Here is a 21,117-nt window from a genome sequence, read left to right on the forward strand (position 1 = left end):
GAAATATATTGTACTAGTTTCTAATTGATTCGGGTTCAGATTGGGAATTTAAGGATCCGGATCCACTCCAGATTTGAAACCGGTCTTCTTCCTGAATTTGAGCCTAATTCAACAAATTTCGGTTTGGGCTGAACTAACCGGATTAAGTTTCGATCCGCTCTCGGTTGGGTCAGGAGGGGCTCGCTGCACTGGGTCCAATGCCCCATGATATCCATGATGACGTGGAGCGAACGTGTAACATTCCAATTGGTTAGCACACGCGTCTTCCTCTTATAATGCGTTTCGCTTACAAGGACGGCGATTATAGCTTGGAAGGGGGCTGAGACCAGAGATCCAGAAGGTGAGAGCCTGAGAGGTCGGGTCGTTAGTTCTAGTGGTGGATCGAATAGAGATTGAAGAGCGGAAGAGAGATGCGGATTGGTCTCCTCCTCCTCCTCTTGCTCGCCTTTGTCAGCGTCCCGGCGGGAGCCCTCTATTCCCCCTCTTCTCCCGTCGTCCAGCTCAACCCCTCCAACTTCAAGTCCAAGGTCCTCAGATCTCTCTCCAAGCTCAAGTCCTTCTTCGATCGTTCATTGCGAATCCCTTTCTTTCTTTTTTTTGGATCTGTGGTTTGGTGTTCCTTTGTTTGGAGTTGCTGAGTGCTGGAAGAATGGATGGCAGGTTTTGAACGCGAATGGGGTCGTCCTGGTGGAGTTCTTCGCGCCCTGGTGCGGCCACTGCCAAGCTCTCACGCCCACGTGGGAGAAAGCCGCCACCGTCTTGAAGGGCGTCGCCACTGTCGCCGCCCTTGACGCCGACGCCCACAAGTCTCTCGCCCAGGTTGGGGGTCGCCCCAAATCTTTTCTTTCTCCAATTTAATCTGCTGATCTGGTTATCTTTTATTTATAAGTGGCAATGATTTTTGAGTTTTGGGAGTGTTGGATGATGTTCTAGTAGATCTTTGACTTGCTTTATGTGAGTTGTTTTAGAGGTGCTGCGAAATTATGGGATACAATTGGTCTGCCGAATCGTTTCGGTTATTTTAGTCTACTTGGATTCCTTGTCGGTGAAAATCTAGATATCTCGTTACAATTGTGAATAAATAAATCTAAGATTGGAGGTTTTTTGAAAAAAAACAAAAAATTGCATCTTCATATGACATTCTGCAAATAATAGCACAAATAATACTGATAAACATAAGCGAAGAGCTTCAATGTCATGGTTATACTAATATTGTCAGTTACTCGATGAAATTTATGAAGTTGTACATCATCAAAAGATTGAATTTGTGACTTTGTGATCTTTCTTTTCGTTAGTGTGTTTTATTGATGTATGACATGGAAAGTTCTATCATGCAACTTCAATTTGTTTTCATTAATTTGGGCTGAAAATTTCCTGCAGAAGTTTTCCCACCACTTATCCTTGCTGACATCAATAATATAATAACCTCCTATGTGCTCTTTGTGGTCTCCTTTCCTCTAGATGCTCGTTCACACAATAGTAGGGACCACAGTTCATTATATTTTCACCATCAGCAAGATGCACCCGAACCCACTGAAAACTCATGGGATGGGGGGATTAAGATAAATCCTCTAACTAATAATAAGATTTGAGCTCCTGAAGTGAGATTTAGATGCCTATTTTCATTGAGGAACTCACCTGTCACATTTTTCCCTACAATTCAGGGAATGCATCTGTTCAATTGACTGGGTGTTGGGTCAATTGAACACATCAGAACTATGTCCTGATTTTTGTATTTCTATTTGGCTGAGGGCCGGCACTTTGGGGGTTAAGAATATATGCGTTTAAGTATCTTTCTTTGTAATCAGAACAAAGTTCCAATTCATCATTTTCTAATGCAAGCAAGATGTTGGTATATGCAAAGATGTTTAAGCAGCGGTCTTGGCTTTCTTATGTTTCTTCACATGATTGATTTCCTCTACCTGTCTTATTACACTTTTATTCTCTTGTAAATATTTTCTATACATTACTTCTTTGTGTTTTAGACTGATTTCCCGATGCCTTTTTTATAAAATTAATTTCTCACTGTGTAAGGGTGTCTATTCGACCTTGCAGCTTGGTATTAGTTGGAACTTGTGCTTTAACAGATTCATTTGAAGTATTTTGTTGAACTAATATTTGTCCTTAAGCAATTTGAGTCTAACTAGTGGATGCTTCACATTGCATTACATAAGCAGTCTTTATTAATTCTACTATTTTGCAGCTCAATTTTTGAATAGATGATGTGACCTTTCTGTTAAATGCTTCTTCTTTGTTGGTCATGGGTTGATGGTTATGTAAAAGATGTTGTGGTTGCTTTTTAACTTGCCTCTGCATTTGTTATGTTTGTAAATATTAGTACCAAGTATATACTTCAATTTTTTCCTCTGTATTTAGTCGATTTCTAAAGTTCTCTGTTAGCAATGCTATATTTCTAGTTGTGCTTTTTTTAGGCTTTGCTTATGAGGAATCACCCTACTGATGTAGTGCATGATGACTTATTTATAGGAATACGGAATTAAAGGATTTCCTACAATAAAGGTGTTCTCACCTGGTAAGCCTCCAGTAGATTATCAAGGAGCAAGGGATGTGAAGCCTATTGCAGAATTTGCTCTGCAGCAGGTTTGTTGGAACCAGCCTCTTTAATTGCATATCGTTTATTGGTTCGATCTTATCATGGGGATGGAGTTTTTATGTGTTCACTCGTATTATATAATTGACATATATTTATATATGTCTTTATACTTTATGTTCATACTTAGTGGGATAATCTCTAAACTCAGAGCCATGATGCTATTATGTGCAGTACAAAAGCCTGGCCACTTGGGTAATAAGTTGTGTATTTTATGTCATCCGAACTTATCAAACTAACATGGTCGTAACTGATTACTACTTCATCCACCAACTTTGTTGGAATCTATGCTGGTTAATCATATTTTAAGGTCATGATCATCATCATGTACTGGAATTTAACATTTTGTTCCCTCTTTTAGAGTTCCCTAGTTATAATGTATGTATAGATCAGGGTCGGCAGAACCGTCCCAAATCGGGCGGTTCCGGCCGTTCTGAGTCGTACCGGCGGCTCACCAGTATGGTTCCAGCAACAGAAATAGAACCCATTGCCGGAGCTAGAGAAGGAGAAGGAAAGAGAGAGCTAGCGGGGAGGGGAGGGAGAGGGTGAGGGTGGGATGCTGGCGGAGTGCCATGGGAGGCCGTTGAGGGCTGGCCTCAGCCGTAGAGCGAGGTCGTGGCCGCTCGACCTTAAAAAATTTGTGATTTTTAAGTAAAGTCGGCAAGAGATTTGTTAGCCGCGGCCTCCGCAGGCCTCCTCAAGCCCTCCCCCGCTCGCTCTCTCTCTCTCTCTCTCTCTCTTTTTCTCTCTTCTACGGTCCCTCTTTCGGTACAGGCTCGGTACTATCCGTACGAGTCATCCTGCCGGCAAACCAATACGGTATTTGGTGTCGATTCCTCCAACCTTGGTATAGATGCATGTGGCTGCTAAAGATTTTAGATTTAGGATAATTTGATTAAAAATTTAAATTCTAAAGAGACTTGAAAACAAATGACTCCTAACTGATTTTTTTAATTCACTATATACACCTTTCCCCCCTTGGTTCCAAAGTATCTTTCTTTCTCCTCTCTTGAAGGTTCTTAGAGTTCAGATATACCAAGATATCTCTTTTATAAAAATCTGTATGCCTTTTAAGAGAGAAATTTTAATTATCGTTATCATAGAAATATTTGAATATCCTGGAGCGGTATGGTTGGGATTATTTTTGGAATTGAAACTGGAAATTAAGCCACTTTTATATGGTTTAAGGATTGCAATAGCTACTGCTTCTTGAAAAATACTCAAAGTTCAAATATTGGAATGCTTTTGAAATCAATGCTATTTACCAATGTATGAAAATCATTGTAAATTTTGGAGTTGAGAGGAAAACTTTAGTCTAGAAATATGGAGAAAACCTCAGATTAATATTAAGTTGTTAGCAAAATACATGAATAATCATCTAGGTACAAACATGTGGAAATACATTATCTGTAATAAAGATCAATGCTCATTTTATTGGCTCTACCATCCTAGGGACTTTGAGCTTAGAGTAACTCTAGGAAAGATATAAGGAATGCAATTTGGTCTCTGGTAAGTTGAAATGACCCTTTAAATTTTTGTGCTAAAATGTACCTAACTTAGGTCTGGCCTGGATTGGAAATTCTTAGACAGAGAAAAATTGATCCAACCTAATTCTTGTACTAAGAGATCTTAACTCATCCAATCTAATACTAGTGTTATATAATAAAAGCGCTAGGAGAGCAGCTTAAGAAGAGATGATCTCTAGATTCAGCACCAGCAAAGGAAACATCTATGGACATTGGGATTTTTAAGATAAAATTTTAGTTAAGGTATGTGGTCTGTCAAGAAAAGTTCTGTCAAGGCAGGAGCTGTGTTTAGGAATTTAGCTGCTATTTCAAATGATGTTACTCCAGTTCACTATCTTGACCATCCAGACGGATGAAAATGAGAAGTTTGTATCGTTGGCAGGCTTCCAAATAGTGCAATTAGGGGCACCATTTGCAGGAAGATACTTTTGAATTCCAAATAATGAAATTAGGGAGACTATTCATAAAACAGAACTAAGAACTACAGTTAGGTGTGCTTCTATCTGCTTTTTCTCCTCCAGATGTTGGATAAGATAGATTAACCAAGAATCTGATGAAGTACCTTTAGAAGTCCAAGGATCAAACGAGAATGACAATTTCTATCAAAAAGCATATAAAAGATTTGTCATTTAATTTCCTCTCTAGTTTGAAGAATGATGGGTTAAGAGCAAGAATTGGAGGAAATTCATTTCCCTTGGTTCATTTGTTCGCATCCACCTGACTGAAAAAGATCTTTTGTTGTTGTTGCAATCACACAGCCATTTCATGTTAACTGCCTTCAACGTTTTGAAACCATGATCTTCTTTCTAGGCCTGAAAAGAGGGCTCTTGCTGCTTGTGCAAGTCTGAATTCCCATAAGATATTTCTTACAGATGGCTTTGTGATCTGTAAAATCTTTGTTGGACATGGGAGCTGGCCAACAGATAAGCTTGATAAAAGAGATTAAGATTCAGGATTACAGGCAAAGAAGAATAGCTTACATTTCCTTAAGTCTGCTATTCAATTTATCTCATTAAGAAAATACTGGCACAAGTCTTGCACCAAGGGGAAGAGATGCTGGCTTTACGAGTTTCGATGTCACATAGTTGTCACTGCAGCCATCAAGCATTTTCAAAGAATCATTCTTTGTTAATCATTTCCAGTGGGTTTCCTTCGGTATCATGCAAGTTTTTTTGAGGACTTTCGTTACCTAGGTCTCACATATCTTTGTTGCATCACTTTGTTCTCCATTGGTACAACTGCCATGATTGTTGTAATAATCCCATGTCTATAATCTAAGATAAATCGCCTATTCTTTTTCTTCTTCTGATATGTCTAAACAATCAATATTGTTTTAACATCTCAAAGACTTTCTTTCGTTTATGGACTTTTTTCTTTTTTAACTCGAGAAATTTTTCTTCTTGCCATTAGTTTTGCCAAACTCAGAGGCAGATTCCCATCCCTTGCCTTAGTGATCTATCGTTCATAACACCAGTATTTATTTTACTTAAGCTTACATTGACTTTTGTATGTGATTTTTCATTTGGTGATCATCATATGACCTATGTTTGAAGTATAATATCTATTGATTTCAAATTACTGTAAAACTTGCTTTTGCTGTTTATAGTTGTAATAAGCCCATATATATAATCTAAGATAAATCCCCTATTCTTTTTCTTCTTATGATCTGTTTAAACAATCAATATTGTTGTAACATCTCAAAGATTTTCTTTCCTTTATGGACTTTTTTCTTTTTTAACTCGAGGCATTTTTCTTCTTGCCATTAGTTTTGCCAAACTCAGCGGCAGATTCCCATCCCTTGCCTTACCGATCTATCATTCATAACACCAATATTTATTTTTCTTAAGCTTACATTTAACTTTTGTATGTGGTTTTTCATTTGGTGATCATCATATGACCTATGTTTGAAGTATAATATCTATTGATTTCAAATTACTGTAAAACTTACTTTCGCTGTTTATATATCAATGAAACAAAATGATTCATGAGTCTATATGGTCAACTTTCATGTTTTATTGCCCATCACTTGAATTGTAAATTCTTTGCTTTTCTTTGTGAAATGATGAATATAAGTTAAACACTGACATGCTTCCTTATGCACAGATTAAGGCGCTTCTTAAGGAACGGTTAAATGGCAAGTCATCTAGAGGTTCAAATGAGAAATCTGAAACAAGTGCTTCGATAGAACTGACTTCTCGTAACTTTGATGAACTAGTTCTAAAAAGTAAAGACCTTTGGATTGTGGAATTCTTTGCACCATGGTATGTAACTCTACACGTATTTCATCTCTTGCTGTCTTGTAATGACGGCAATTGATATTAATATTCTTTTACTTTCTTTCTTCTAATTTGTTTGCATATGTGCTTAGAGTAACAACAAAAGCCACTAAACCAATTTATTAAGAACTATTTTTTGAGGAAAAGATAATCACTTTTAGCTTTCATAATGGGCATCTGTCGAAGTATTCATGCCAACTATCTAAAATGTTGCTCCTTAAGGCATGTTTTTTGTGAGTTAGGAGATTAAATGACTACATTATTTTTGAGTCACAAATTATGACATCTTATGATGTCTAAGTATATGCAAGATAATGTTATCAGATTAGGATTCATTTCCTAATTTGAATTGTTTATACAACCAGTTATGAACCTATTATCAACTCTAAACCTCTTCCATTTAGGCATGGGACCATTTATCAACCGCCTATTATTAACAGAATTTATTTTCCATTACATTCAGTGTATGGTAATATTCTTTGTTTGCTCTGGCCTTCCTATATAGTCTTGTTCTGCTTCGTTACTGGTTTCTATATTTTTCATGGCATCCATGAGTGTCATTAGGCCAGCTTATAATACTATGGCAATGCCAGAATTAAACTTAGTTTTCTTCTGAAAGCCCTTTATTTTGACAGGTCAAGAGTATCCATGGATAACAACCACCATTATATATTGTGTTTTCATTTTATTTTATTTAATGGTGCACATTCTAACATTTCTAAAGATCCTAAATTTGCAAGATATCTTTGTATTTAAACGCTGCATCGCATTTTCACATGTTCAAGAATTTAGACCCTGTTGCCGGACACCTTTTCATTCTTAGCTTGTATGTTCTTTGTCAATGAACTGATGTGCTTATGAATGGACTTCGTTTGTTTTCAGCAGCGAGACTAATTGATTTTGTTATTTTAGGTGTGGGCATTGCAAAAAGCTGGCACCAGAATGGAAGAAAGCCTCAAATAACTTGAAGGGGAAAGTGAAACTAGGCCATGTTGATTGTGATGCAGAAAAGGTACTCTTTGTTTTCACTGGTACTCTTTTGTGTTCTTCTTTATCATTCGTATAAACTTTGTTGTATATTTCTGCAAAGAAATAGAGATGTTCGCCTGTACCTCAAGTTGCTTGTAGAACTTGATAGCTAGTTCACAAAACATTAAGCATCAGGGAGAGGTATATGCAGCTTCATGTATTGCTCTAATTTTTGCAATATGTTACATTATGCATGGTGAACGAGTAGTCCATGGTTCCCCTTATTCTTAGCCGGCCGTGCATCTGAGTGATTGATTGTGTGCGTGAGAAAGAGAGAGAGAGCTGTGCTCTCCTTAATGTGGATCTGGATGCCAGCTACCATAATATCAGATCCGTAAGGATAGTCTTCAAGTAAGCTTTGTGAGCTGCTCTCCTTGTAATGATCTTACCCTTTTGAGTCATATTTGCTTAGAGAAGTCTTTATTTTTTGTGACTTCTCATATCTATTCTCAGACATGGGCAATGAAGAGATGTTGTAATGCTGGTTACTATATTACTTGCTTATCCTACACTAACAATATTTTGTTTGGGCATGCCAGTCATGAGTGCTTCTTTTCCTCCAATTTCTGGTTTATAATATTGAGATATTCATGTCGAACAATTTTGAAGGTGTTAAGCTTAATGCTAACAAACATGCAAATTTGCCAGTCTTTGATGAGTAGATTCAATGTACAAGGATTCCCTACTATTTTGGTGTTCGGAATTGACAAGGACAGCCCATATCCCTATGAGGGGGCTCGAGTTGCTTCAGCAATTGAGTCATTTGCACTGGAACAGCTCGAAACCAATGTTGCTCCTCCTGAAGTGTCCGAGTTGACTGGCCCAGTAAACACTCGTGCATTGCCTTTTCATTTTACCATATGCCAATAATTCTGTGCTTGTTGTAAGATGCCTTTTGATTTTGTAGGATGTGATGGAAGAGAAATGTTCTTCGGCTGCTATCTGTTTTGTGGCTTTCCTCCCTGATATCTTGGATTCCAAGGCAGAGGGAAGAAATAAGTACCTTGAGCTTCTATTGTCAGTTGCTGAGAAATTTAGAAGGAGCCCTTACAGGCAAGTGCTGACTTAAATAGTTTTGGTTATTTATGATTATTTTTTTGTTAACAACATTAATTATTACACCGTTTGCATGGAAAGAATAACAGTAACAAGTAATGTCTATAAAATAGATTTGATCTATATAACTGGTTTTTCGAGTTTTCCAATTACGGAAAGGGTTTGTTGTTAAATATTGGCAAAAATTAAATTAATTGGTTATTTCCTTGTTCTTGTTAAGAATGATCATGATATATTTCACATTGATCTGTTATCCAAGATGTTGTCTTGAATTAAATAGTCGTGCCTTATTATGATTGTGCTTTTTGTATGAATGGATTTTAGGGGAAGGCAGATGTGGGGGACGGCGTCTACATAGACCCAGGATGGATAAGAAATTTTGATTTTGTAACAATAAATGATTTAGCAATTCTTGTGGAGTTTCTTTTCATAATATCTTCAACAATAACGCCATGCTCTTGACATCTTTTCTTCACCTCAAATCAAAGTCAACCGCATGTAATGAATCTAATTTTTTCACATTTATCATCTGACCATCTAGAGAAATTTGATAAGCTGTATATGCTATTGGGTGGAATTCAACACTCCTAATATTCGACTGGGTTTTACTGTAAGGAGCATATGCTATTGGAAAGCATGATTTGTTTCATTTTTAGTTGCGCAATGTATTTGACATTACATGGAGTTAAGGTAATTTATCTTGCAGCTATGTGTGGGCTGCAGCAGGCAAGCAGCCTGACCTCGAGAAGCAGGTCGGAGTTGGTGGTTATGGTTACCCAGCTTTGGTGGCTCTGAATGTGAAGAAAGGCATATACGCCCCGCTCCGGAGTGCCTTCGAGCATGACCCGATCATGTAAGCTAGTTATTTTGGACTCATGTTTATGTTTTTGTTTAGTCAATATTTCAGTGCACTCCTATGAAGGAGAACTAATGGAAATATATACTTTCAGTGACTTTGTGAAAGAAGCAGGGCGTGGTGGTAAGGGAAACCTGCCTCTAGAGAAAGCCCCCTCTGTCGTCCAAACAGAACCATGGGATGGCAAAGATGGAGAGATCATTGAAGAGGATGAGTTCTCTCTTGAAGAGCTTCTGGGGGAAGACACTACAACCAAAGATGAATTATAACCAGGAAGCAGGATTTGGATAATTTGTGCATGAGTGTCAAAAATGAGGACTGTCAAGCAATTCCAACATTATTGGAAGTCGTGATTCATATGCTTCAGACTGTTTTGCCTTCGTCAGAGAAATTTCAGGTCTGGTTCATGGAGTGTTTACAGTACTTTCTTGAGGGCACCATGCTTTCATCATGGGTCTAGATGGATAGATCTCAATATGTTAGTTTCTTGTAAGGGAACATGTTAATTTAGAATCTAATTACTTGATAATGGAAACAGTTTTTTTGAATATTTAACACAGGTTAGATGTTTGTGTAGAGGCATTGCCATGAATCAGTGGCTGATGCTTAAGAGCCATATGTTGCCAGCTAAAACAGAATATGGGATCAAAAATATTGGTTGCAGAAGCAAGGACTTCCCAAGAAGGAAGTGGGATGTTGCAGGAGAATGGGGACGATTACAATCTTCCTATCAATTTTTCATGACGCATTATGTGGTTCTGCTGGCGACTCTATTTTGAATTCTCAAGAAATGTCTACCCTTTGTCCACTCGAAGAGCAGGCAATGATTTTAATGTGACTGAGCGATTCTTGTTCCTAACCCTTCGAACGAGAGAATGGAAATGAGTACCGTTGTTATCTGGATCTGAAATCAATAATCAGATACTTGAACGAAAAATTGATGTCGTTGATCATAATCTTATCACTAAATATGCCAACTATTAAATAATCATATATTTTAGAAATATTTAACATATGAATCAAATAGACATAATAATAAATAGTTACAATAATATAAGATTATATTTTATTATGATTTAGGTATTAACAAATATTAATTTTTAATCTATATATTTTAATAGTATATATGGTGATTTATGGGATAGATTCTTAATTTAAATGTTTTAACAGATATTTAAGAATACTAGCATAATAAAAATTATTTATTTATTTTGTTTATTTGATATATATATTAGAGGCCATCAAAATATGTAATTTTTTATTTTTTTAGTTATGTTTAGTGATATAAGTTATGATCAACAATGTGAATATTTGATTTAAACGTTTGATTATGAATTTTGGATTTGAGAAGAGTATATATCCTCTTCTTTTAGGTAGAGCAAATTTCTATATATAAATGAAAACTTAAGCTAAGCAGTTTATATCGGGCAGGATGCCATCACTACGGCATGCCACAGAGATATTCGACCATTTTCCTCTTTTACGAAATTGATTCGCTAAGACACTGAACTTCATTCTTTCCTCCGGTTTGAAACCAATCCTGTCCTTCCAGTCGAGCAAGGCCGTTATCCCAACTTTGAAAGGCGAGGACCAGTACTAATCTCTAGCATTGACGGGAGCATAGCATGTTGTGAAGGCCCACCAGCAAACCTAAACCATGGCTAGCAACATGTAGTTCTTTGAAGATGATTGAAACACTCTTTTTTTTTCTTTATGCAAAAGACTTAGAAGGGCTATTTCTCATATATTACCCCATAACCACCCCTTGGAGCCCTTGCCTCTAGGCCGACACCCTTTAAAATAGGACCTTTGTCTCTCTTGCTTAAAGTGGCGAGGGGGCAGCACTATTCAAAAGATTGGATGGTGAAATGCCTGATAATATCACCGGTTAGAACTTTCCTTATAAATTACCAAGAATTCGTTCACAAGGTCTCCTTGGCTTCTTTCAAAGCAGTGCATGTTTATAGGGTGATCAACAGTATCGCAAACTACATTCTTACCGTTTTGAACTTGCAAAGGTATCAATTTTTTTTTTTTAAGATTGTCAGTAAGATATTTACTTTTGGGGAAAGGAAAATTAACCTCATAATACATTTAAATCAAAAGCAACGCAGGACCACCTCAAACGTGGACAGCTTTAACCTTTGAGGATTTGAAAACAACACAAGAAGTAAGATATTTATTGTGCTTTTCTGCCCGGCAAGCCTAGCGACCCTCCTAAAAAAATTAGTACAGCATCAATTGACATATAGATAGATTGTATTTTTTTTTTTATACTGCAGCAGAAGAGCTCATTATATTTTGATGTGAACACATCAAAAAAAGAAATAGAAAACAAAACATCTCGCTGAAGGTGTTTCTAAAAGCGCTTCTCAACTCAAACCAATTCCTCCATGTCACATGCCACTTTTTGTCCTTCTTGGCTGTCTCGCTACTTATTCTTAATCCCTTCCTTTTAGTTTCCCGGCGAACCTTTACCTTTCTTGTCTGTGATATCCAATCCCCATTTTGAGCTAATTAAGGTATCTACTACCTCTGTAAATAACCCCGGCTCCTTCGCCTCTCTTCTCGTTCATTCGTTTTCCTTCTTCGCACAATTCCAAAGAAAAAGCAAGGCAAAGAAAAGAAGGAAAAAAAAAAGGAAAAGGAAAGGAGGAGGGATACAGACGGACGGAGAAGAAACGGAGAGCGAGAAAGAAACAAGCATCCATCTCCCGATCTCCGACGAAGGAGACCGGGAGAAGGTAGGAAAAAAGCGAGTGTTGATATCAATGGCGAGATCAGGAGGGGAAGTGGACGACAATTATGCGAGACAGCCTCTGCTTCCCCGGAAGGCGTCGTACACGCGGAGCCTCTCCCACGCCGGCGACGAGCTCAAGAGCTTCCGCTCGTGCCTCCGGTGGCTCTGCGTCGACCAGTCCGACACCCCACGCGCCGTCGTCTCCTGGTCCCTCTTCTTCCTCCTCGGCCTCTTCGTCCCCGCCGCTTCCCACTTCCTGCTGATCTACTCCCCTGCCCGCCGCCCTTACGACCTAGCCGTCCAGCTATCATTAACGGCGGTCTCCGCCCTCTCCTACCTCTGCCTCTCCGCCTTCCACCGCCGCTACGGCCTCCGCCGCTTCCTCTTCCTCGACAAGCTCGTCGGCGAGAGCGAGCGCGTCCGCCTCGGCTACACCATCCAGCTCAACAGCTCCTTCCGCCTCCTCGCCTTGTTCCTCATGCCCTCCTTCGCCGGCGACGTCGCCTACAAGGTCTGGTGGCACGCCACCGGCGCCGGCCGCCTGCCGGAGTATTTGTTGTTCTTCGGCTGGAGGGGCGCCGCGTGGGTGAGCGAGGCGGCGGCCTGCGGGCTGGAATTGGCCTCGTGGGTATACCGGATGGCGATATTCTTCCTGATCTGCGTGCTGTTCAGGCTGATTTGTTATCTTCAGATACTGAGGCTGCAGGACTTCGCGGCGATCTTTCGAGAGGAGTCGGATGTCGCCACGGTGCTGAGGGAGCATCTGAGGATAAGGAAGCAGCTACGGATTATTAGTCACCGGTACAGGGCGTTTATTCTTTCCTGCCTTGTTCTGGTGTCCGCCGGCAACTTCGCGTCGCTGCTGCTCACCACCGGCCACCACCATACCGAGGTCAACATCGCCAACGCCGGCGAGCTTGCCGTAAGTTTTACAAATTTTCCTCTCTCTCTCTCTCTCTCTCTCTCTCTTATTAGCATTTAGCACGAGTTATACCATGTGACCTCGTGACATGCTAATACTAGATTTTGATTGATGTAATACCATTCAGCTTGAGGATATTATGGCCCTTGTAGGCTTTTGTTTTTCTTTTCTTCTTATTCTAAACGTAGTATTTCGTAAAATTGTCATAACTCTTCTTTCTGATAAATTGGTAGGTCACTGCCACTTTAGCAAGAAAGTGCCTTTCTCCTAAAAGAACAAAATCATTATTCAGTGTAAACCTAAACATGTTTATTGATTTCTTTTTGTAGTATTTCATTTCACATAAGTAAATTCTGATATCTAAATTAAACCATCTTCCATGATAAGATCGTGTTATGCTTATTGGTTAAGGTAAAAATGCTGTGATATTATTATGAGACTAGTAGAAGGTTGATAACTAGCAAAGGTAGTAGCAAATTGCATATTGCTGGCAATGAAAAATTTGTTTGGTGCTTAATTTTATTCCAAATGCCAATCCATCATATAAACACATGTTAGGTGGTCAAATTCCTCCGATACAATATGATCTTTGTGTATTGGCTTTCATGTACCCAACCACCATCACAAACCTTGCTCATGTCAACATGTTCTTGTGTCGCTCATACAAATTGATGGACAAGAAAACAAAAATGCGACCGAGATTAATATGTTTTGAAAAAATAATCTCAAGAATATTTGCATGCACGGTAGTGGTTTCGATCACATAAGCTCTGCTTTAGCATGGTAACAAGGGTTATTGCTTACTTTATCATGGTGTACTATATTGACATAATAGCTTAGAAAAATTAAATCACTTTTAACCATTGTGGAATATATATTATGTAACTAACAAAAGATATAATTTATTCTAGAAAAATATTCAAAAATTAAATAATATATTTTTTTGTTATTAGTTGTTATTGCCCATTGTCAATGGCAACAATGTCATGCATGGTATTAAAACTTGAAAATCAGATTTTTTTTTTTTTTTTCAAAGTTGGTTAATTGTGCCTTGCATCCTAACGTTCATCTTTAGCTGCCCCGTTAGCAGTTAGACATGTCGCATTTTATGTGACTGCAGGCATGGCAATCAGCATTTTCATAGTGTAATTGAGGAGTGGGGCTAGGATACCATGGAACCCTCGAGACTCTGTTGGCTTTTAAATTTGCACTGAGAGTTGTGAGCATATCAAAGCTAGACTTATGTGTCAAGCATATTGTGAATTCAGGACGGAACATACCCATCTTTCTCTATTTGCACCTGAAAGGCCTTATGAGCGCCTAAAGCATTTTGGGCAAACTGAAACAATTCACTCAAACTATTCTAGGATTCGTGTGTATCCCATCTTATATGTCCATAATCCAAATTATAACTAGTAAGCCCAGAATAAATGTCAGTGATGTATTCAAAATTTATCCTGTACTGCTTTTTGGAACCAAATGTGGCTGAAACTAGCTACACCAGTTAGTTTTAGAAGCCATACAAGCTGTATAAGTTATAACTCATCATCCATTTTAATCATACGAGTTGGCTAAGTTTGAGAAAACCAAGTGGGACAGATATATTTAATAGACATATATTGCTCGTTCAAGACCAGTGTATGAGCTGTTCCTGTGGTTAATTGATTGCATCAATATAAATTGATACATGTAGATGCATTTTGACATATCTTTGACCCCATTGTTTGGTGCAGTGATTGCATCTAACAAAATGTAATATGGTAATTGCACTTGAACAATGACCAAAATGTTTCGATACGATCATCCTATAGTAATGTGAAACATGGTCAACTAATTTTCTCTAATTAAAATTTTTATACATGCCATTTTAAAGTGTCATCTGGTTCTCATCATCATCATCTTGCTACATTGATTTCGAGTTCAACTGCAATATACATTATTGAGTTGGTCAAAATCTTAAGCTATTAGCATTTGAAGGTTTTGCAGGCGATGTTTGATGAATATGAAGTGCAAAAACGTTGGTACCATGCCCTTCCTCATTCTGCCTCTTCCACATGCTGATTTGTTAGACTCTCAGACTCTGATCCTCCACAAGAGCTCTGACTATCTCATTATGTCTAAAAGACTAGCCTAAAGTCATCATTTTCAACATTTCAAGTATAACGATGAGACTTTAATTATACCAACAAAAATGGGAGACTTTAAAATCAATTTCTTGACCTTAATAGACAATAGAGGCTAAGTATGTCTGCTGTCTTTATGTTCCATCATAATCTCTAAGCACAAGAAGCAATTGCAAAGTCAAGCTATGGAACTTAACATACAAAGCCAACTAAATTCTATAGAACTAATTCTACTATGGAGGCTGGCATTGTATTTGTAATTAAACTTTGAATTAATCAAATTTTCATTTGCAATTTGGTAGCTCTGCTCAATCGGGCTTATGACTGGACTGCTCATATGCCTACGTAGTGCTGCGAAGATAACTCATAAGGCCCAAGCAATTACAAGTCATGCTGCAACATGGCACGTTCTTGCTACCATTGAATCCTTCGATGCAGACACTGAGGAGCCCACTTCAGATACATCTGCAAATGCCTATCCATTAAGCAATTCCACGGCCGAGTCAGATGAAGAGGCTAGGGATGAAGATGAGTTGGATGACATGAAGCTCATGCCATCTCATGTCAACACCATTTCCTTTCAAAAAAGGCAGGCACTAGGTGGGCACTCATATATTCCTCTAATCTTGCTTGCTACATATGCATATTGGTTGTCTTTCAGACTTTAGTCGAACGATTGATTTCTTTAGTGAATGGACATTGCTTTATCAATGTTCTGACTTCCTGCCCTCAATCCAGTGACATATTTAGAGAACAACAGAGCAGGGATCACTGTATTCGGGTTCGTGGTGGACAGGTCTTGGCTACATGGCCTATTTATGATTGAATTCTCTCTTATACTGTGGCTGTTGGGCAAGACAATTGGAATCTCTTAGGGCCACTATTGTCTCCATTTTCTTGTTCGATTCATTCTTTTGGATATAGATTCTCACCCTCCTAGTGTAAAAGAAAAGAGTACTGATTTATGATATACGAAAGCAATGGCAGAGGTGTTCAAGTGCAATGAGTTATGTGGTCTACAGTATCATGTAATTTTTTCTCAACTATTTCCCAAGGAGTGGCATTTGCTCCTAGTGTCTTATATTTTGTTTATTGATTTCGTAGATTATATCTCGAATCACTCGCGACACATGTTGTAAAACTAGCTAGCAGCTTTGAGTAATTTCTAGCATGAACTGCAAATCCTGTAAGATTGGAATCAGTGAATCTGTCTTGAGGTGCCTCCAATACTGCCACAGATGATATCTACTGCTGTGCCACATGCATCAAAATTATCTGGTACCCAATGCTACAATGACAATTTGTGACTTGTTCTTTTGATTTTCCTCCACTGAATATGGGCGAGGTATGGTTGTGATGAGGTTGGTTTTACGTACTATCATCTAGTTCTTCTTTTTCTTTTTTATTGTGCTGTGGTGCCGGGACTTCAATGAATTTTTCCCTTAAAATACCAAAATAAAGATAAAAGGATGGATGCTCGATTTTGACCTGACATGGAGCCCTCAAAAGAAATAGAATTACATGAAACAAGATTGGGAGGAGCTTTATTTTCAGTTAATGGGTAGGAATCGTCCAAATTCCATATTAGATGGGATGGATACAAATTTATTTGGAAAAAAGAGTGAAATAAATATAGAAAGATGAATGGTTTTTTTTTTTTTTTTTTTTTGGATGTTTAACATATCTTCTCACTCGTGAAATGGTATATCGAGCACAGCTAGTAAAATTGGGATAAAGGACTGGTAAATTCAGCATGTTTGATCAGCAAAATAGGATTTCATTGTTCAGCAAATTTTGTTGTTTGTTTGTAATCTCCTTTCTTTCGCTGCCTCCTCGCTCTCTTTTTCTCTTGATCCCACCTTTCCATCCCTCCATTCTTCTCAATGGTCCATCCCTTCTTTTTGTCTACCTCTTCTCCTCCTCCTCTTTCTCTCTCTACTTTATGCTAATAGCCAAGCTTAGCCATCGTATATTCTGTTTTTATCAATCAAAGTTGTCAAATTTACCAATATGTTGTTCTAATTTTACTGGTGTGATTCTACTGCTCAGGTACTCTTTAAGATTACTAATCCTAGGTGTGGAGTTCACTCTCCATTCTCCTCAAAGATAATAATACCATATATGAGTAGTATTTCCTAATTTTATGGTGCAAAGTTTAACAACCGTCGTCCAAGTTTTACCTGTTACGGATACAAAGTTGGTAGTTTCAGTGTCCAAAGTTACCAGTCCTACCTATGATTTCACAATTTACTTGAAAGCCATTACCACCATGCTAGTGGAATTTTGATATCCGGGACAAGCAAAGAAATAAGTATGAATAGATCAGGAGGGTAGGGAGCAGAGGGCCGCTAAAGGAAGGGGGATGAGCGGACAGTCGTGTTTTAATTTTACTAGTCACTAGATCTTCCATTCCTCTGCGCCAATTTTACTAATTACCAGTGACAGATTTACTAGTTTAGGGGCAAAGAGGCATTTTAAGAACAAGGATAGCTAATAGGGATGAAAGTAGATCGGATAATATCCATCCGAATCCATTTTTGTATACGAATCTATCTGAATATCAATAGAAATTTGAGCATTCGACTAATATCTATATCGATCAAAAAAAATTTATATGGATATAGATAAACAACTACCTGATCCATATCCGAATATCCGATTTTATTTATAATCCTATTTAATTTTATATAGGCTCATGGACTTTTAAGAAACATAGACGATCACATTAACATGATGTTAACTTGATTTATCACCTACTTAATAATATTTTTGTTTCTGCAGTAATAAAGTTTAATTATCATATTTATATCCATACTTTCGGTATCCAATTTATATTTATATCTATTTAAAATAAATATAGATATAAATTTTTATATCCGACTGACATCCGTATCCATATCTATATTCATCAAACGAAATAAATATGGATATGGATATGCTAGTATCCGATCCGATTTCAGTCCTAATAGTTAGGCATCCAAAAATAGCTTTTTTCCAACATCAAATGACTTTATTTGCTGTAGCATCTCACGTTTCTTATTTAAGATCTATTTTTTTAATAAAATTGAGCTAAAAATTTTATATAATTTATAAATTGAATCATTCGCTCCTATATCAAACAAAATCATCCGGCCCAAATTCTATAAAAAAATTCTATAAAACTCTTTTTTTCTTGCAACTCAAAGACTAAGGTCAGAGTTGACCATGGACAAGTACTTAAAAAATGCAAACTAGATGGACCAATAAGCCTGATTCCTACAGAAATTTTAGTTCAATTCTATAAAAATATACAAACAAACCCTTAATTATTTTGTGAAAACCAACATATGAATTTTGTCTTTCTTAATCTTGTAACACCCATGGTATTCCCTCCGGTGCCCTCATCATTTTACTAATATGGACATTTTGAATAATTATTATATTTTATTATGGATATTTTGGTGAAAAAATAGCTTTCCGATCGAATCTAAAAGTATTTTTTCGGAAAACTTTAAAATAGAGTTTTTTATTAAAAAAACTATTTTTAAATTTTCTAATAAAAATAATAATTTTTTATAATTTTTACTAAATATTTATATTAGCTTCTCCAATCGGGCTAAGCTACGTGAAATAGAAAGCACTATCGGCTAGTGTTGCCAATGGGCACTGGTTTTCCAATGACCCACGAGCGGTCGAGGTCATCGGCAGGGCGGGCAGCTCGAGAGAGCGGTGGGCCAGCTGGCCAGGTCCACGGATCGCTCGGCACCAATTCTACGAGAGCCGGACCAGATCTGCCGTCCACGCATCGCCCATCCGTCTCTGCGAAGCCCAAAGCGGTGGCCAAAGATCTAACCTTGGTCCGCTACTCTCGTCTCCGCTCCCTCAAAGCCTAGTTCTTCCTCCGCCTTCAAACCCTTGCTTCGAAGAATAGAGATGGCCCCCAAACGCCCTGCTGTCGAAGCCACGTCCTCTTCCTCCTCCGACGAGGCCGCCTCCTCCTCCGACGAAGAGCACGAGGAAGTGCCCCTCTCCTCCCCCTCCCCTGACAAAAGCACCGTCCAAAAGAAGCCCACCAATCCCCCCGCCCCCGCTCCCCAGGCCCCCAAGCCCCACCCCTCCCAGCGCCCCGCCGCGGCCTCCAGCGACGAAGACGAGGACGACAGCGAAGACGAAGAAGAAACCTCCGCCTCTGAATCCGACGATGGTCGAACCAAGAAACAGCCCTCGCCGCCGCCCCAGACCCAGCCACCGCTCCCCAAACCCGCTTCCCAACCCACCGCTTCCGGATCCAGTGATGGGTCCGGATCCGGGTCCGACTCCGAAGAAGAATCCTCCGACGAGGAGCCCGCCCCCGTCCGCCGCCCCTCTCGCGGCGCCGATCCCTCCATCAAGCCCATCAGCTCGAAGCCCATGGACGAAGCCCCCCAGCCCAAGAAGCCCGCCGCCGCTTCTCCGTCTCTCAAGAAGAAAGCGAAAACCTCGGCGCCTTCGGAGAATGACGGCGGCGCGCAGAAGCGGCCACTGTTCCAGAGACTCTGGAGCCTGGACGATGAGATCGCCATCCTCTCCGGTCTCGTCGAGTACCGCTCGAAGAAGGGAACTCTCCCGTCGTCCCATGAGATGGACCAGTTGCACAATCTGATTCGTGGCTCTCTTCAGGTTGAGGTGAGCAACAACCAGCTCAACGACAAGATTCGGCGCCTCAAGAAAAAGTTCGAGACCAGTGTTGCTAGGGGCAAGAACGGCGCGGACCCGATCTTCTCCAAGCCCCAAGAGCGCACTGTCTTTGAGCTCTCGAAGAAGATATGGGGGGCTAAGAAGTTTATCTCGGAGGATCCCCGTGCCAGCAGCGGCGAGGAAGAGGAGGGTGAGGAGAGTGACAGTGAGATGGCCGGCCGACAGAATGTTAAGGAGGAGAATGCTTCCTCCCCCGCTGCTGCTCTGAAGCTTCATGATGGTGTGTCGCCTGCTGTCCCATTGGCAAATGGGAGTGCTAAGCTTCGGTACCCGTTTTTAAGCGGGGCAGTTACTAAAATGGCGAATGAGTGCAAATGTGGGGCGGCCATGAAGAGGGCGCTGGAGAACCTTGAGGACTCGAAGGCGAGAGCAATGGAGGAGAAGGTCAAGAAGCTGAAGATGGGTGAGATGAAGACGCACATGCGCCGGATGGATCTGATGAAGGAGACAGTAAAGCACATCTTTGAAGCTCTAGCCAAATCGGATCTGTAGGCATCATTTCCCTTTGTTTGGGATGCTTTGCAGTTTTGGTCTTTACTGGCTTCTTGGCTGGTGATAGGTCTCTTTCTGTTCTAAGTTTAAGTGCTTTGTTCTTTTCTGATGCTGAATTCTCTTTTCTGGTTCTCTTTCTTTATGATCAGGATGGAAGTGTATTACTTGGTGGACTTGAAAGGCCATGCCTAAATGTTTCCTTCTTAATGTTTAGCAAGCAGTCGTCTTTTCTGTAGCCAAACAAATCTAACCGTTACTTAATTTGCCAAATTATCATATTGCAATTAATTAGATGAATCTCTTGTAGAATTACTGTTTTGCTATTTTGCCTTTTTCCTTGTTTATTTGGTGTTTGTTATATTGATATTGTAAATTATTATTGGTTAAGAGGTACTTAAGCTGATAGGTTTGATCTTTAACATGTCTTTAGGTGTTTTCAGTGTTATATGATTTAGTGGTCTTCTAATGATATCGTTGGGGTTATTTAGATTCTTCGAGCTTTTAGATGATGAATAACTGCTCTGTGATCTTGCACATATAAACTGCTGATTTCAGTTGCTTTGAGTAGCTATATTTCCATTAGGTAATATATTGGCTATCATGCATCATCGGCACATTTCTTCAACAGTCTTGATTTAACAAATTTTCATTTTGCCTCATCTTCTTGCAGAAATTATATTTTATGTCTGGTGTATTTTAGATTGATGCAACAAGGTGTGTTGCATGTCATTGCACTTGTATGCTTATGCTCATTTTCCCATTGTTGTAGC

At 39.2% G+C, this 21,117-nt stretch overlaps 3 protein-coding genes across 3 annotated transcripts; all 3 read left to right on the plus strand.

Moving 5' to 3' along the window:
• The first annotated feature begins 290 nt into the window (after positions 1-290).
• On the plus strand, positions 291-9,904 carry LOC103718516 (protein disulfide isomerase-like 2-3). Its single transcript, XM_008807381.5, has 9 exons — positions 291-527; positions 661-819; positions 2,488-2,601; positions 6,241-6,398; positions 7,326-7,425; positions 8,091-8,267; positions 8,350-8,495; positions 9,205-9,351; positions 9,449-9,904. Exons 1-9 carry the CDS (start codon positions 411-413, stop codon positions 9,621-9,623), a joined length of 1,293 nt encoding a protein of 430 aa, XP_008805603.3. The 5' UTR covers positions 291-410; the 3' UTR covers positions 9,624-9,904.
• A 1,835-nt stretch (positions 9,905-11,739) lies between these two features.
• LOC103718515 (uncharacterized) lies at positions 11,740-16,425 on the plus strand. The gene is made up of 3 exons (XM_008807380.6): positions 11,740-13,016; positions 15,442-15,739; positions 15,878-16,425. Exons 1-3 carry the CDS (start codon positions 12,126-12,128, stop codon positions 16,012-16,014), a joined length of 1,326 nt encoding a protein of 441 aa, XP_008805602.2. The 5' UTR covers positions 11,740-12,125; the 3' UTR covers positions 16,015-16,425.
• A 2,377-nt stretch (positions 16,426-18,802) lies between these two features.
• On the plus strand, positions 18,803-20,640 carry LOC103718514 (uncharacterized). Its single transcript, XM_008807379.6, has one exon. It carries the CDS (start codon positions 19,052-19,054, stop codon positions 20,345-20,347), a length of 1,296 nt encoding a protein of 431 aa, XP_008805601.3. The 5' UTR covers positions 18,803-19,051; the 3' UTR covers positions 20,348-20,640.
• The last annotated feature ends 477 nt before the right edge of the window (positions 20,641-21,117 follow it).

This window comes from Phoenix dactylifera, chromosome 2 (assembly GCF_051530095.1).
Source record: "Phoenix dactylifera cultivar Ajwa chromosome 2, Ajwa_hap1_PhDact_Kaust_v1.1, whole genome shotgun sequence".
Classification (NCBI taxonomy): Eukaryota; Viridiplantae; Streptophyta; class Magnoliopsida; order Arecales; family Arecaceae; genus Phoenix; species Phoenix dactylifera.